At 44.0% G+C, this 18,026-nt stretch overlaps 1 protein-coding gene across 5 annotated transcripts in view; it reads left to right on the plus strand.

Moving 5' to 3' along the window:
- Positions 1 to 18,026, plus strand: part of NGLY1 (N-glycanase 1) — a 125,259-nt gene that overhangs the window by 93,899 nt on the left and 13,334 nt on the right. For all 5 annotated transcript variants that reach the window (XM_029589439.1, XM_029589441.1, XM_029589444.1 and 2 more), the window contains one exon: positions 7,926 to 8,114. In XM_029589439.1, coding sequence (XP_029445299.1) covers positions 7,926 to 8,114 — 189 coding nt within the window. The remainder of the gene's footprint in view (positions 1 to 7,925; positions 8,115 to 18,026) is intronic.

The following is an 18,026-nucleotide window of genomic DNA, read 5'->3' on the forward strand; positions in this document are numbered from 1 at the left end:
ATTAAATTCATTAACCAGTTACGTTCTTAGTCAAGGGTTACTGTTTATACTGATTGCCATTTTCCAAAATGGCATTTACTAGATTGTAAAAGTCTGTACTATGAAAGAAGGAATCCTTTGTTTTCAGGAATGAATAAAATCTATTTTGATATGGGATTTATGGCGGTGTGATAAATGAGAAAGATGACAAATCCCTGCTACATAGAAACATAGAAATGACGGCAGAAGAAGACCAAATGGCCCATCCAGTCTGCCCAGCAAGCTACGCACTTTATCCATTTTTTTCCCCTTTTTTTCTCTCCCACCTGTTACTATTGGCTTCCAGTACCCTCCAGCCCTAATTCCCCTCCACCCCACCACCAATTTAGAGAGCAGCGCCGTATCTGCATCCAAGTGAACGTCCAGCTCAATTAGGGGTAGCAACCGCTGTAACAAGCAGGCCACACCCTTACCCCATACTCTTACCCACCCCTGTTTTTATTTTTTTGTTTGTTTTTTGTTTTTTTTTGGAGATAGCAGCCCTCCATCCTTCCGCTCCGTGAAGGTGGAACACCAACTACTGGCCACTGGCATCCCGCTCCGTGAATGCCTCTGTGGCTACTGCCGCTCCGTGCAGTGTTTGAATGCCTCTGTGGCTACTGCCGCTCCGTGCAGTGTTTTGCTGCCTCCTCTTTATTCACGCCCTCTAGACTTGATGGATCCACAGTGTTTATCCCACGCCCTTTTGAAGTCGTTCACAGTTTTAGACTTCACTTCCTCTGGAAGGGCATTCCAGGCATCCACCACCCCTTTCTGTGAAGAAATACTTCCTGACATTGGTTCTTAGTCTTCCTCCATGGAGCCTCAGCTCGTGACCTCTGGTTCTGCTGATTTTTTTCTGACGGAAAAGGTTTGTCATTGTCTTTGGATCGTCGTGCACTAAGTCTTTCTTTAACTTCAAGAAACCTTTGGGAGAGGATGATAAAGTAAAACATTTGGAGGTAGATTTTAAAAACATACGCGCGCGCGTACTTTTGTTCGCTGGATTTTATAAGATACGCGCGTAGCCGCGCGTATCATATAAAATCCGGGGTCGGCGCGCGCAAGGGGGTGCACATTTGTGCAACTTGCGAGCGCTAAGCCCTGCGCGTGCTACCCGTTCCCTCCGAGGCCGCTCCGAAATCGGAGCGGCCTCGGAGGGAACTTTCTTTCTACCCCCCGCACCTTCCCTTCCCTTCCCCTACCTAACCCACCCCCCCCAGCCCTATCTAGACCCCCCCCCACCTTTATCGGAGAAATTACTACTGCCTCCGGGCAGTAGTAACTTACGCGCGCCGGCGCAGCAGGCCCCGACACAGGCCACTGTGTCGGGGCACTCGGCCACGCCCCTGGACCGCCCACATGCCCCTGGCCACGCCCCCGACCGCCCCTTTTTGCAAGCTCCGGGACTTACGCGCGTCCCGGGGCTTGCGCGCGCCACCGAGCCTATGCAAAACAGGCTCGGCGTGCGCAGGGGGGGTTTGGGGTAGGTTTTCGGGGGGTACACGCGTACCCCTTTGAAAATCTACCCCTTGGTAAAGTAAAAATTCCCTCTTGCTTTCTTTTCTTCCTTGGCTTATTTTGTTCTTCAGGAGCACAATGAATCCTAGCTTCATTAGTTTTTTTTATAATTCTGTTTTATATAAATTATAAATTTATATAATTCTGTTTTATATAAAGTTACAATAAAACCCTATTTTATTGTAACTTTCTTGCTTCTCTCCACCTGTTAACCTAACATTTATCACTCCCCTTGTTACTTGTAAACTGGCATGATGTGATTCTGTCATGAATGCCGGTATAAAAAAGCTTTAAATAAAATAAATAAATATAATTCTTCAGTAGCAAAAATTGCCACAGTTTGCTATGGTCAAAGGATTCTCTCTGTTTAACATTTTTATAATGGAAATTTTATTTCTTATTTATTTAAAAATATATATATTCTGCCTTTTTGGACAACTTGTCCTTGTGAGCGGATTTCATTGAACTTAAACATCAAAATCCAATACAGATATAAACAGCCAAACATCAGTTATAGACAATACAGATTTATGAGTAATTAAAACAATAAAAAGATTTGAGTAATCACTCAAATATTTCCCAAAAGGCACAAGACAAAAGGGGGACATTGTTTCTGGGTATTAGCTAAATTTATAGCCCAAAGTCACTTCAAAGCAAGCCAATATTTTAAAATGGAAAACAATCACATTTTTTTTTATCACTTCATTGCTTCACACTTGGGCACCAACCCCTCCTCCTACAAACAAACAGATAAACAGTAACAGCTCAAAAGAAAACAATTTTTGATTACAAACCAGCAAAATAATTTGAAAATCTAGAAGTTGCACGTGTGGAGTGCTTGCAAGTCCGTATTTACTTGAAACTAAGGACTAGTGAATATGGGGACATCCAGCCACCTGGCATTAAGGTAGAGCAGGTAGATGTTGCGATGTCAAGAGTAGTGGTGAACACATAGAAGACAGAGTTTGCATCTTTACTCCTTGATTCTTTGCTTCTTCATTTAATTGATTGCAAAGGCTATGACTGAAAATTTCTTGCTTGTCTCTGCAGACATGAGCTCAGCATTTTTAGGAGACATCAACAATGACCTTAAAGAGATTCAAAACTCCTTTGTGTCCTATTAAAAAAGAAATAGTGGTAATATAACTGGAATGGCTGAAACTAAGCAGATGAAAGAAAAACTTGAATTTAAAGGAAACCCCCATTTAATATTACGTTCTCAAAGCATTAAAAGTTTTATTTATTTGCAGAAGAGTGAAATACGTTCAGTTCTGAAACTGAGACAGAGCTACAAAAGCACAAAAATGAAGATGCAGCCAACCCATAGCAACCACATCCTTTGTTAATTTATAAGCCACAATTCCAGAAAAATACTGCCCAAGGTAGAGAATAATAAATATTAGCACATTTCTCCGTACAAGGCAAAGCATATCACAGTTTAAAAAAGAAAATCCACAAAAAAAATAAACTATCACAATATTCAGAGGGCAATTTTCAAAGGCCTTCCCGCAAGTAAAAGTGTATTGTGTGCAGAAATGAACTCTGAAAAATTGCCTGCCCTTTCTGCATGTAAAAGTGCATGCAGAGTGCCAGTACATGCATGTTTCTTTTTTTTAAAAAACTATTTAAACAGTTTCCAATACAAGAGTGACAATTACACAGTCACCCCCCAGAAGGCAGAACAGTCAAGCAGGTAGACATCGCTACATATATTGATAGCAGTACAGATTCTTATAATCCACATCATCACGCTTTGTGCCAGAGCCAACAACCCGTAATTATGTTGAGTAAGTGTTCAAATTTTCCAGTAGGGGTCCAAATTTTCTCATAAAGCAACACATTTTGTTTGAGCACATGCGTAAGCCTCTCCACTAGAGCAATCTCATATACCTGTGTCAGCCACCTACTCAAAGTGGGAACAGTCTTCCACATTGAAGCTATAGTGAATCGACCAGCAAGTAGCAATTGATCCGCCAGGCTTTGAGAGGTGGTGAGGAGGTGACCTCCCCAGACTCCCAGCAAGCATAATTCAGGCGTGACATCGACCTTTCGACCCAATATCAAATAGCATTCCTTTTGAACCATTTGCCGGAAATGAGCGATAAGTTTACAAGTCCACCAGACGTGTATATACGAGCCTAGTTGGCCACATCCCCGCCAACAAAACCCTATTGAGGTCGAGGAGAACCTGGTGTAGAACAGGGGATATCTATAAGCTCTGTGGAGAAGCCTAACTATCATCTCAACACGACGACTACACAAGGATATCTTATGTAGCCATTTCCAAATACTCTCCCATTGCTGACAAGTTAGCTCTATCATGTTGAATTCGATCTTTAATGAGGGCCTTGTAAAAAAGAGAAATGCCTTTAGAAGGTATAGTTTCCTGAATAAGTATTCTCTCTACCAGGCCAGGAACTAGAGGCCGCCAACCCCTGTCCGTCAGATGGCCCAGTTCAGCAACCAAATTTTGATAAAAGACTTCCGATGCTCCCTCCACCTCAAATTCTTCACTGAGGTCCTGAAAAGATTCGAGCTGAGTACTATCATCCTCCCATAATTTCCCTAAGAACTTTAGTCTCACTTGACTCCAATTGGAGGCATCCCTATATAACATGGAAGTGACCTCGTGTGTTTCTCTGTGCATGGCTCTGCCTCAGTACTTTGCCCAGGATCAGTTGTGGGATCTAATCCCATGAGAATGTTCAGATTTGTTTAATCTGATATAGCGAATGGACTGTCTCCAAAACTTCAAGGCTCATACATAGGTCCCAGAGCATACATAAGAGAGAAGACTACAATACCAATAGGCACTTCTCCTAGCAGGAGGCTACAGATGCCAGGGATGAGACAACCAGAGAGGTGGCTTTTCCCTGAGTATGAGTGATCCTGAAGGTGTTCTGCCAGAAGCCTCTCCATGTAAGCAGGTAATAGATAAGACTGGGCAAATCTGGCAGCATGCCAAATAGCCTTTGACTATCTGTTTGTACTTCTATAGGGTCAGTTTTATTTTAGATCGATGAAGGCAATGTTCCCTGTACATACTCACTCAGAAACACGCACAACCTGAGATCTTGCTTACATTCCAGTGTTTAAGGTGCTAATCCCTCCCAAATTCCACCCCCAGGAACACCTCCTCTTTCTATGCCATAGAAGTACACATGTACTGACTCTCTGCACACACTTTTACATGCAGGCAGGGCAGCTGGTGTTTAATTCCTGATAGCTTTTCTTTGTAACTCCCTGGTATGTCCTGGCCTAGTTCCCAAAAAAGGAAAACCTAGCCTTAGAACAGCTGCAACCAACCAGACCTTTAAAATACAGTCATCTTGGACTTTCATTATTTATAATTGGCAATTTTCAGTTCTTGGAAGTCCAGAGCAGAACATTCCCCTTTAGTCTATCTGCTTCTTAAGGAAACAAGCAAATATTCCTAAAACAGTTTATATTAGTGCAGTTTCTTAGAGTCCATTAGCTTTTTAACCTGCCTTGCCATATTTCCTGGCTTTATTTTCCAACAAAACTCTACTCAGCTCCTCCTCGCTCACAGACCCAAATTTGCCATAGTATAATTAAGTAAAAAGGAAGAAAAAATCCTATTTTTTTTACTAATAAACAAGCAACTTAGCTCAAGGTTTATGGTATCCATGAGTAATGGCTCTGGCTCTTCCTCTGAGGTCTTTTCCATAATCCTGGGCTGGTAGGCTCTGCTGTCTCCTTTCCCCAGCGTCTCTTCTCCCTCTACTTGCTGCTGCAAAAGGCTTCCTCATTTATTTCACCTGCTAGCCTACCATTGCCAGTATGGCTGACTCAACCCTGCTGTGGCTCCTCCCTTCTCAGATCCTCCCAGAAGCTGGCTAGTATAGGGCTCCTGGGAAATGTCCCTCAGGGCAGCCATCTTACTGAATGCTGTTTTTAACTCAAACAGCTCCTATCAAGGGGAATTTAAAGATTTAGCCCCTTTTTTGGCACAAGGACTAGAGAGGGATACCTGGTGATTCCTCACAACACACAGTTACATGTGTATAAATACGTATATGTTTTTTCTGGACAAAGTACCCTCACAAATAGCAAGTGCAGGTCTTTTCCAACCCAATTTTCAAAAGGAAAAGTTTGCCTTTGAAAATTGCCAGTCTGTGGATAAAAAATACCTTGAGGATAAAAGTTTCTCTCTCAATAAACACACTAAAACGTATCAGACAATACTAATTAGACATATTGTAAAATAAGCCTAAGAACTCTAAAAATAATCAAAATATGAAATAATTGAAAAGACCTTAGTGCCTAAAATAAAGATCTGGGCCTGCTATTTTCACCTCTTATTCTCATAGCAGATTCATCTTTATCTGGAATAAAAGATCTTGAAATGCTAACAATGTTGAGTTGTCTAGACTAGTATAGCACTCTATATTGGGGTTATACTAGCATGTTAATCAGGCACCTACAACTGGTTCGATTCAAAATTTGTTTTTAGAGCAAAAAAATGAGACCATGTGACTCCATAATTGATGGATTTAAATTGGCTGTCCATAGTATTTAGAGTCATGACTAAAATGTTAACATTAGTGTTTAGGAGTATTTATAGAGAACCAATCTATTGACATTCTATAATCCTTTGCAAGCTTTATGCTCCTCACAACAAGAGTTCCTTGTTGTGCCATCTCCAACTATAATTAGATTGGAGATAACTAAAAACTATTTTTTGTGTTATTATGCACTTGCTTTTTTAAAATTTGCTTCCTTTAGAGTTATGTCAAGAAAGTAATTACCAAAGGTTTTGGAGAGTATTGATTGTTTCATCAGGCTTTTAATGTTTAGAGTACATCCTAGTTGAGACTTTCTCTCCAGCAAGCATTATAGAGAGAACAGTATAGATTATTATATTATCTGGTTAGTTTTTATATATGTTTTTGAGCATGGCATTTTTATTTATTGTTTTATATGATGATTGTTTTTATGTTTTTTCTTTTTGTATTTGTTTATTGGAAACCACTTTGATATTTAAAATGAAATTGCTGTATATCAAGTCTATAAATAAACTAGTCTGTATCCTAACACTTCAAATTACTAAGTCGGCTTTAAAAGTATACATCAGAAGTAAATTCCAATACTGGAGGAGATGATACATCAAAATGCACGACCCTTTGTCCTGGCCAGCCTCAAATCTGCCTAAAATTAAATTCACCGGAGAGCCTCCTGTGCAGTTCTCTGTGTGTATGACAGTGTATACCAGACCAAGTATTATTACAGGTTCTGCAGCCTAACCTTCTTGTAGAAATCATACTCATATTAGGTTGCACTGGGCAACAAATTTTCACAAAAGTCATGTTACGGAAATGAAATTAGTCAATTCTTATACATTTCCATGTGCTAAACATGATTGTGACTGTGAAAATGTAAAATTGGCTCTAGTTTTTTTGTAATATGCAATAATATAATTACATCTTGAACTGTATGCCAATAGCTCACTGGGCAACAAATTTTCACAAAAGTCATGTTACTGAAATGAAATTAGTCAATTCTTATAAATTTCCATGTGCTAAACATGAATGTGACTGTGAAAATGCAAAATTGGCTCTAGTTTTTTTGTAATATGCAATAATATAATTACATCTTGAATTGTATGCCAATAGTAGGAGACCTATGGTTAATACCATTTGAAAAATGAAGTCATAGACTACGTCTTAGATTTCTTTGCTTGTCTCTTGTACACCTGTTTGGGAGCATCTCTGCGGAGTGTCCAGCAGTAGTCAGTCAGCATGAATATTTCAAATGCTCACCCTTTCTGACTGGGCCTCATATAGTACCCTGCTGACGTCAGCTTACTCAGCAGCAGCATGGCAGTAGAACTGCATTGCATCAGAAAATGATGTAATAAACTCTGGATGATGTGTGCATGATGGTTATTATACAATATGATGCAATATTACATCATTCTAGGCTTATTTACAGTCCTGGATAAATTTACATGACTAAACATAGAAAGTGAACTATATTAAATATCTTCAAAACGAGAGCCAATAAAAACTTTTCATGGTCATATTCGTGTTCAGCACATCAAGATACTACAGAGTAGGACCTTTTTAGGTCAGTAACACTTTCATTGTTACCCAGTGTTGTTTGGGGAATGCATAGAGCAGACCCAGTTCAGCATTTGGGACACCTTGCTATAGAATCGACTCTCATACCACTGCAGATAACGAGAAGCCTCTCCTCACTGTTCTTTAACTGTGCTATTCAGAGACTGATGTAAATCGTGTATCTGTCAAATTAATTTTGTATTTAGTATTTTTTTTTTTTTTTTTAATTGCAAAATAAATAAAATGAAATCATGCACTCCTCCAGCTAAATTTGAGGGGAATTTAACTTTTTTTTCCCTTCTTTAGAAAAATAAGGATATTGTGTTTATCCCTTCTGTAAAAGAGAAGATTTCCAAGCTCTTCCACCTCTGTTACAACGCAGTTGAGGATCGCTACACACGGGTTTCAAATAATAATGAAGTGATCTGTGGTTGGGAAAATGGAGTCTGGAAAATGGAGTCAGTGTGCAGAAAAGTTGAAACTGATTGGAAAATGGTAATATATTATGCTATTAAATGCTTTCTGTCTTTTTCATGATTGATAACATGCGGCCTAGGAAATTGCTTACATACGCCTGATATTCCGTGCCACTTATCTGGCTAAGTGGTGATGCTTCGGCATCTGGCCATGTTCAGCGGCCGCCACTTAGTCAAATAACCATTTATCTGGCTAAATAGTTATCCATCTACATGGCTGAGGTCAGGTGCCCAGACCTTACCCCAGTCATATGACTGGGGCAAGATCAAGTCAATACCATTTTGGAAAATGGCACCAACCAGGGCTAGGGGGCAACACTTTCCTATTTTTGAGGTAATGGGGTACAGGTGGGTACTTCAGGGGGTGGGGGGGTCGGAGGTGTACCCACTTGAAACCAGCAAATTTTTGGAATTTGAGGGACCAGGGGAGTGGTGGCAACACTAGACACCAATAAAGTGGGGGGCTTTTTAAATCGGGGTATAGAGGGGTAGGGGTACCAGGGGAGACCTTTCTGCCTTGCTTTTTATGGAATGGTTGGGTTGGGTGGGTACATTATGCCCAATCTTTTTTTCATTTTGATTGGATTGGGGGGCTTTGTCATCATATGCACATGTACTTATATATTTTTTTTTACTTTGGTTGTCAAGGCAGCCCCTGGGCTGAGGGGGGGCGGTCAAGTTGGACCCCTGCACTCTTTTTACAAATATGAGCAATAATATATATATATTTTATTTATTTATTTTTTTTAAGTGGCCCTTTAAATCTAACGCGAGACCATTGGGACCCGCGTTGGATCTTGATGCTCCCACATTAGATTAACATTTTTCCAGGAGCTGTAGCTAAATTAAAGTGGCTGACAACTTCAAAGTCAGCTGTATTAATTTATTTACATCAAATTACCTAAGCATGAGCTGCTTTGCAAGTATTTGCAAAATTCATGCAGGGAAAATATGCAAAATATCACAAATATTGCATGTTCTCCTAGGACAAGCAGGATGATAGTCCTCACATGTGGATGACATAATCCGATAGACCCCAGCACAGAAAACCTTTGCCAAAGTTTCATGAAGCTTTGACCAGCACACTGAGCATGCCTAGCATGCCACTAACCGCACATACACGCAAGGTCCTCCTTCAGTCTCTTATTCCACGGTGCAGTTGCCTCGTGGTTCGTGGAACTTGCTTTCTTGTTTTTTGCTTGAGAGTAAAGCATTTTTTCCTAGTTCCATCATCGGGTCCCCTTTCGCAGTCGGTGCCTCCTCGGCACAGTAGGTTCAAAGTCCCTGTTTTTCTGCTTCTTTGCGGTCGATTCCCTTCATCTCTTAGATTGTAAGCCCTCTGGGGATAGGGAAATACCTACAGTACCTGAATGTAATCCGCTTTGAAATGCTGAAAAAAGTGTGAAAAGCGGAATATTAAAAAAAAAAAAATCTAAATCTCGCATATTGGTGACCGCCGGTCATCGATCGTACCTCGGGTATTTTTATGGCGTCGTCCAGCTTTCATCGGTACCCCCAGTGCCTGTGGACCATATCCATCACGGATCCGCATGAGGTTTGCATTCTCTGCCTGGGGACTTTACACAACATCCGAGGGTGTCAGCTGAGTGACCAGATGACCCCCAAAAGCCGTCGTGCGCGTCTTGTCAAGATGGAGAAAGTTTTCGGTCCTGAAAAGTCCGCTCCATCCACACCTGCATCGGAGTCATCAACGCCAAGGGTCGAAGGGAGCCCCTTGATACACTCCCTTTCGCAACTCCTCTTTCTTCTTCTTCGAAAGACCGAGGGAACGGTGATCGGTTCTCCATGATCTCACCGGTTTCCAGGACATCGGGATCCTCCACCTCCTCAGCACTGGGGAAAGACTGCGCCGAGCACTGTGGGAGATCCCACAAGCATCGACACCAGTCATTGTTGGCGCGCAGCTCTGGTTCCGATGCGATACCGGCGGCTGCCGTACTGTCACCAAAGTGACCCCATCCCTCAGAGGCCCCATCCTCCAATGTACCCGGGAGTCCCAGGAGTTCCCCACCGACATTGGTGCCAAGCACCATGCCACCTCTGAGGACCGAGGAAGAGCCGCTGTCGCCTCGTCCCCCTCCCTCAGTCCTGGCCTCACCATACTTTCAGAAGGATTTGGACCACAGGGTGCAGACCATGGTTCTCAGAGCTCTGCAGAGCGTCAAGCCACCACCGGCCCCCATGCCTGTGCTGGAGCCTCTGCTGTCTATTCTAGCACCTCTGCTCGAGCGTCTGGAAGTTCTTCTCGGTGCCCTCCCGATGCAACTGGTGCTCGAGGGACCATCTGTTCCCCCCCCTCGGGAGCAATCCCTATCATTGGATCTTCCGAGGAGAAAGACGCAGACAGTGCCGCGTTCCCGAGGCCTCAGTTCCCAATCTATTTATCTTTATTTTATTACTTACATGTTCACGATAGCAGAAGTAAAATTATGCGGTGGGGTTCCCGGCGCGCGCCTGTGCATGTAAGTATTCATTCACTAATTTGAAGTTGAAATCCAGGAACGCACATGCCCCGCCCCCTTTTGGAACTCCCGCAGCAGGAAATGCGCACATATTTGGGTGGCTTTTAAAATATGCTTGATGCGTGCCAGCCCAACGTAGTCACGTATCTCCCAGTTTTGGCGCATGTCGGGCTTTTAAAATTCACCTTTAGGGCTATTCACGTAATTTACATCATATATCACACAATATACGCTGTTTAACATGCATTTATAGCCCTTGAAAAATCTCACAATATGTTAGCTGGATGAGCAGCTCCTCCCAGTTATGCCCCTGGAATATCTCTTTTTTTAATCTGGCTAGATTTTAGCTGGATAAGTCATTATCTGGTTTAACATTGAACTTCATCAAATAAATCTGGTTTTACTGACATGGAGCTAACAGATGGAATCATAGAAACCAAATTGTTGGCAGTTGCACATGTTAAATGAACATCTTCATCTCAAATGTATACTGTAAGTTATTCTATGATAGAATAATTTCAAAACCTAAATTTCCTAGTGTGTAGCCAGATGGACTCAGGACCCCAATGGGTTATGCTCCCCTGCCAGCAGATGGAGACTGAGTCAGATTTCAAAACTGACGTCACCCTACATATACTCCTCAGCCCTCCAGCATTCTTCAGCTCCAGCAGATGGTGGACATACCTCTCTCTATGGGACTGCTGTACGTTTTGGAAGAAGAAATTCTACTTTCTAAATTGAAGGAAAATTGAGCCTTGCTCTCCTGCGATGAAACCTAAAGGTCCCTCCCTAGTTGAGAATTCCTGAGGCAATTTCCGAGATCCCTCACAGGTGTGCCTTGGTCCGGTAGCCGGTTCCCAGCGTGCACTTTACTGCTTAAGCAGCTGAAAGGCAGCGGGTGCAGGAAGCCGAGCATGGCGGTGACGGCAAAGCCCTCTCCCACCACAGCCGGGGTCTGTCTCTGTACTCAGCAGGTAAGCGCTGAGCCCAGGTAAGTAAAAAAAAAAAAAAAAAAGATGATTTATCTCCCGATTCAGACGTTTGGAAGGATTTTGGTAAGACTTCCTCTGGTCTCCTTTCTCGGCGCACCGTACCAACGTTGTACCCTATCCTGTTGGGGAAAGGGGAAGTGGGCTTCCAAGCAGGTTGAGCAGCCCCTGGTGGGCTAGGCCCTGCTTTATGCTTGGTTGGCACACTGCATGGTAGGTTGTAGTGGCGTCATATTGCGTGCGTCTTTGTGCATGCTGTATTGCCCTCCATAGAATGAGCTGACGCACAGTGCGTCAGCTCTGCGCACGCGCCGCTCGCATAACTTCGTTTGCATACATACGTGCACAACTTCTAGGTGCAGAACCAGGAACAGCCAGGTGCACGGGTTGTGCGTGCATCTCTCTGTACCCTGCCTAGGTACTCAAAATCTGTGCACATAAAAAAAATGTTAAGTGCAAGCCGATAGAACACACAGTTACCATCGCCAATGGTGCCGGCAACCAAGAAGCATAAGCGCTTTTTTCTCTGCGCTGCTTGTCATGTTAGGGCTTCAGTGTCTATCCTGGATTCCAGCTTATGTCAGCACTGAGAAGAAGCCCAAGGAGAGTTGGCCTCTCCGGACTTTGCTAAGCTTGGCTCCTCCCATGCAGAAGATGGGTTAGCCAAGCCTTAAATGGAAGTGCCCCGGATCTGAGTACTCCCTTGACTGGGTCATCATTGGAAGAGGCAAATTCAGTGGCTCCTACCCCAGTACCTCCTGGGCTAGGCATGGACCTGACTGCTTTCTCTTGGATGGAGTTTTTCCAGGGTCCTCAAGCCTTTGTACAGACGTAGTCTACTACCTCACTTGCCCTTGTCTGAGTGGAACTTCAGCCATTAAGCCCTCCCTCTCCCAGTACTATCGGCAGACCTCGAGGCATGCCTTGCCTTTCCAAGGGCATCCCTGGTAGGGACCTAGAGGGCTCAGGCGAAGAGGTCAATCCAGATCCCTTGGAAGAAGGGGAAATTCCCCCTGGGTTGGAACCATATTGAACCATGTTGCGGTTTTTTCATAGAGACAAATTGCTAACCTTGGTTCCCCAGACCCTGAAGACGCTGGGAGTCTCGGGGACCAATTCTATGACGGAATTAAAGAAGAATCCCATTTTGATCTCACTATGGAAAGCCTCTTGTTACTTTCCAGTAATGGAAGCCATCCAGGAGTTGATTGACCTGGAGTGGGATGCCCCAGAAGCAGGTTTTAAAGGGGGACAAGCATTAGAAGCTCTATACCCACTGGATCCAGAAGTGAGAGAGCGTTTGCATTCCCCAAAATGAATGCGCTGATCTGTGCCATCTCTAAGTGAACTATCCCAGTGGAAGGAGGAACGACCTTAAAGGATGCACTTGATAGACGGATGGAGTCCATCCTTAAACAAGCCTTTGGCGCAGTAGCAGTGATCTTGCAGATTGCTTGTTGTGCCCTGGTAGCTCGTTCATGCCTGCTCCTCTCTCAGGAGGTGGATGACTCGGGGGTGACTTCCAGAGCACCTTTTTAGTGGACACGGGCTTGGATCTAGTTCGTACTTTGCCCAGAGGAGTGGCCTCAGTGGTGGTGGCCAGAAGACAGCTATGGCTGCGGAACTGGTCAGCAGACACAACCTCTAAGGCCAATCTTACAAAGATGCTCTTTAAAGGATCATTCCTTTTCAGAAGCGAATTGGAAAAGCTGGCCAGTAAATGGGGCGAATCTCCAGTTCCCCGGCTACCTGAAGATAAGAGGAAACAGTTAGAGCGCCCCTCGCCTATGAGGGGCCGATCCAGGGGCTCCCAACATTTTCGCCCGTACAGAAACTCGGCATTTCAGAGGTCTTGGCCCTTTGGGAGGTCTCAGTCCTTTCATAGTCGACAACCCAAGAGAGGGACAGGATCGGGTTCAGGTTCATCCCGAACCCCCCAGCAGTGGGTCAAGATCACTTCAGACAAATGGGTACTGTAAGTCATATGAGAAGGATATGCGCTGGAATTTCACAGCACTCTTCGTGACATATTCATAATGTCTCCTTGCCACTCCCAGCACAAGAAGCAAGCATTGGAGATTACTCTTTTAAGCCTCCTCAGGATGAGGGCTATAATCCCAGTACCTGTGCTCCAGGAAAATACGGGGCGTTACTCCATCTATTTCATCGTATCCAAGAAGGAAGTTTCCTTTCGCCCCATCCTGGTGCTCAAGAGTGTCAACAGACATCTACGAGTGACTCATTTCCACATGGAAATATTACTCTCCATGATATTGGCTGAATAATCGGGAGAGTTCTTAACCTCCCTGGACCTATCAAAGGCCTACCTACATATTCCAATCCATCAAGAACACAGTTTCCTACACTTTGCAGTACTGGGTTGCCATTTCTGGGCTCTGCCCTTTGGCCTAGCCACTGCCCCCAGAAAATTTTCCAAACTTATGGTGGCCATAGTGGCAGCATTGAGAAAAGAGGGAATCCTGGTGCACCTGTACTTGGATGACTGGTTGATCCGGGACAAATCCGTGGAAGAGAGTCTCTGGTGACCAACAGGGTGACCTCCTTGCTTCAGGAACTCAGTTGGGTAGTAAATCTGGACAAGAGCAGTCTCAAGCCTTCCCAGTCCTTGGAATATCTGGGAGTCTGGTTTCACACAAGCAGGGCAAGGTTTTCCTTTTAACCACACGGATAAGGAGGTTGATGCCCCAGGTGCGCCAGTTGATGAACATGATACACCCAACAGTGTTTAGCTATCTCCAAGTTCTTGGTTTGATGGCGGCAACCCTGGAAGTGCTGTGGCAAGGGCACACATGCGATCACTTCAACGCTCACAGCTGTCACATTGGAACCCACAATCTCAAAACTATTCGATTCACCTCCACTTGCCGATGGGCGTATGCTCTCGGCTCCAGTGGTGGCTGCAGGAAGCTCATCTGAGAAGGGGTGTGCCCCAGCCCTCACCAAACTGGCTGATCCTCATGACAGAAGTGAGTCTCTGCAGCTGGGGAGCTCACTGTCAGGAACTGTTGGCCCAGGGACAGTAGACCGAAGAAGAGGCCCTCTGGAACATCAACCGGCTGGAAACCCGGGCAGTCAAATTGACGAGTCTACAATTCAGGCACAGACTCCATGGTTGAGCATTCTGCGTGATGTCGGACAACATAATGACGGTAGCCTACATCAACCGCCAGGGTGGAACCAAGAGCCAGCAATTGTCACAGGAAATAGACCTCCTTATGGACTGGGCTGAAACACATCTACAGATTATTTCAGCCTCTCACACCTAGATTTTAAGGCAAATACTTGCATACTTTATACTAGTTTTCAAAGGGAAAATTATCCCTCCAAAACTGCCCACATACAATTACACCTACTAATGCATGTGCATTTTTTTTTTCAATGAAAATGTACCAGGTGATGCATAACCTTTGTCCCCACCATTGCAGGAGCAACCAGAAATCTGATAGAAACATGCAATATACCATTTTAATCAGCATTCAAAGCAGAAATAAACAACATATAATTAATAGTTGTTGTGCCCACCGTTAGCTTACAAAACAGCTTTAAAACAAGCGGGACATGAACACAAATTTTGAAATAAATCAGTATCATTTTCCAAATTTAATAAGACCAATTCCAAATTTTGACATATAGTTTTGATGGAATAGCATCTCTGACTACTTTCCTTCAAAATTAAACTCTCCACCTCATCCTTAATAATGGCATCTATGTTTTTGGCAGTATTCAAATCAGGAGAGTTACCTAGCCAAACATTGTTACTTAAAAATTGTCATTTTCTTTAAGCAGCTGTTGTGTGGTGTTGACTTGCATGCAATGAAATTGTGGACAAAAGTAGTTTCACTTACTACCTAAACGTTTTCCAGATCACTCAAAAATGGGATAACAATTTTGGCTGAAATATAACTGAAAATAGGCACCATCCCTAGATTCCCCACGTTAGGCGTGTGCATTCGTTTCCTACGTATTTGTAATCTGCAACGTATAGGGCCTTATTTGTTGTATTCGTGGGGAAGCGAAACGTATCGCGATTCCCCACGAATACAACAAATCTTCGCCGAATTATTCGGCCGTCTAAAGAGGCGAATTTAAACAAACCCTCCTGACCCCCCCCCCCCCCAAGACTTACCAAAACTCCCTGGTGGTCCAGCGGGGGGTCTGGGAGCAACCTCCTGCACTCGGGCCGTCGGCTGCCAGTAATCAAAATGGCGCCGATAGCCTTTGCCCTCATTATGTCACAGGGGCTCCCGGTGCCATTGGTCAGCCCCTGTGACATGGTAGGAGCAATGGATGGCCGGCGCCATCTTGTGCGTCCAGCAGGGGTCCGGGAGCGATCTCCTGCACTCGGGCCGTCGGCTGCCAGTATTCAAAATGGCGCTGATAGCCTTTGCCCTCACTGTGTCACAGGGGCTGACCAATGGCACCAGTACACCCTGTGACATAGAAGGTCAAAGGCTATTGGAGCCATTTTAAATACTGGCAGCCAACGGCCCGAGTGCAGGAGATGGCTCCCTGACCCCCCGCTGGACCACCAGGGAGTTTTGGTAAGTCTTGGGGGGGTCAGGAGGGTGGGGGGGGGGGTTGTATTTAATTCAATTTTAGCCGGGAAACGAACGCATGTACATATCGGGGGGGCCCCCCTTGCTAAATGCAACGTATCTGCCCCCCGACGAATACGAATCCCAAATGCAACGTATGGCATCCCTCTGCACATCCCTACCCCATGTTCTTTATTTACCGTGAACCCGAAACTGTGAACATGACAAAAACTCCAATGCAAGCAGGATTTCTGACAATTTGGTGATAATGTTCCTCGTCACTAATTTCATTCAAAGTTGAAAATTTAGGTTTTGAATTGACCAAATGAAAAATTCGTTGGAAGATGCCGAATAAAGGAAATCCTCTTCATCCCAATTTCATAAACAGTTCGCCAGCAAAAGCCTGTCTTGGATATGGGTTTCAGCATTCAGTGGTTTTGAAAAAACATGATATGCCTGGATACCAGCCCTGACTCGTTAACGATAGTTCCTCTATCAGCTTTTTTTCTCCTCTCATCCAAAATTGTTTGTGCCACCTGATAACAGCTTTATTCTGCTTGTTGCTGGAATTTTCAATAATTTTTGGGCTTTCTTGAAACAATTTTAGCGGTTGACCATCACCAAATTCCATAAAACACTCATTGGCGTTCTTGCCCCATGTCTTCTGAACTCTGCTTTCATTTCGACCAAATTTTTTGGCAATCCACATTTTCGTAATCAATGTTGCTCCAGCATCACGTGCATCACGAAATGCAATTCACTTAATACAGTCAATCTGACACAGTTTTTCGCTATCATATGTTCTGGCCATAATATTTAAGTAATGTGTAAGCTACTGTAAAATTCCAAAAATTATATTTGCAGGATAATCCAGTGGGATGCTTGGGGGGGGGGGGGGGGTGCGAGGCAAAGGTTATGCAACACCCAGTACATACATTCTTTCAAAATTACAAAAATATCCATAAATGCAAGCCCCTCCCCAGCCCTGCTCCCAGGACTGCCTCTCGTCACTGCAGATAAAAACCTGTACAGAGGCCCTTTCACGACTAAGTGTAGAGTATGGAGGCAAAGAACACACTTGATGCAGCTTTCATCGCAGTCAGGAAGAGAAGGCAAAAAGGGCTGAGCCCTCACGAGGCTCTTCCTTTTATTGTACATTCATACAAAGGCAGATGATGTATCATTACATGATTGGCTACTTTCCCATAGCAACAGACGAGTCCCTACACTATTGGTTTTGGCTCAGGGGGTGTGCACGGATCATATCATTGGCTGCTGAATTCTATACCTCCTGACTTTGTCCTGCCTCTGACTAGGGAACACCCAGCCCTACTTTCAGGCTATCAGGATTAATTATAAGCCAGAGAAATACATGAAGTCAGGTATCCTTTCCTAGGCAGAGAGGCTTAAGCACAAGTGATGCTTTTATTCAGGCAAAGGTCAGGGAGAAGGGAAGTTAGTGTTTAAACCCTGATGAAATGGCTTGCTGGCAAGCGCATATTTCCCACATCTCACCCTTTCTGTTTTTGTTTAGGTAGCTCAATAAAGCTTTAGACCCTTACTGAAATCTGTTATGTCTTGGTATGGGCTGGAAATAGGGGAAGAGGGATTATGGAGAGAAGAAAGCTAATTCGACGTGGTGTGCCAGCTGCCGATGAGCTTCTGAATCTCCATATCACCCAGAGCTGGTGCAGGTGGTGTGCCAACACTGCAGGGCTCATGATTCCCTATTAGGCATCTTACAAGACATCTTTGTATCCGGGCTGAGAGCAAGGTTTCAATATGGATATGAGGGTTGGGTATGCACTGAATACAGCATCACAGGCAAACAATTAAGACAATTATGGTCATTATAATAGAAATCACCCCTTTGAGACCAGAAATATCAGGGAGCCAGGACCAT

Source organism: Rhinatrema bivittatum, chromosome 2, assembly GCF_901001135.1.
Source record: "Rhinatrema bivittatum chromosome 2, aRhiBiv1.1, whole genome shotgun sequence".
NCBI classification, from domain to species: Eukaryota; Metazoa; Chordata; class Amphibia; order Gymnophiona; family Rhinatrematidae; genus Rhinatrema; species Rhinatrema bivittatum.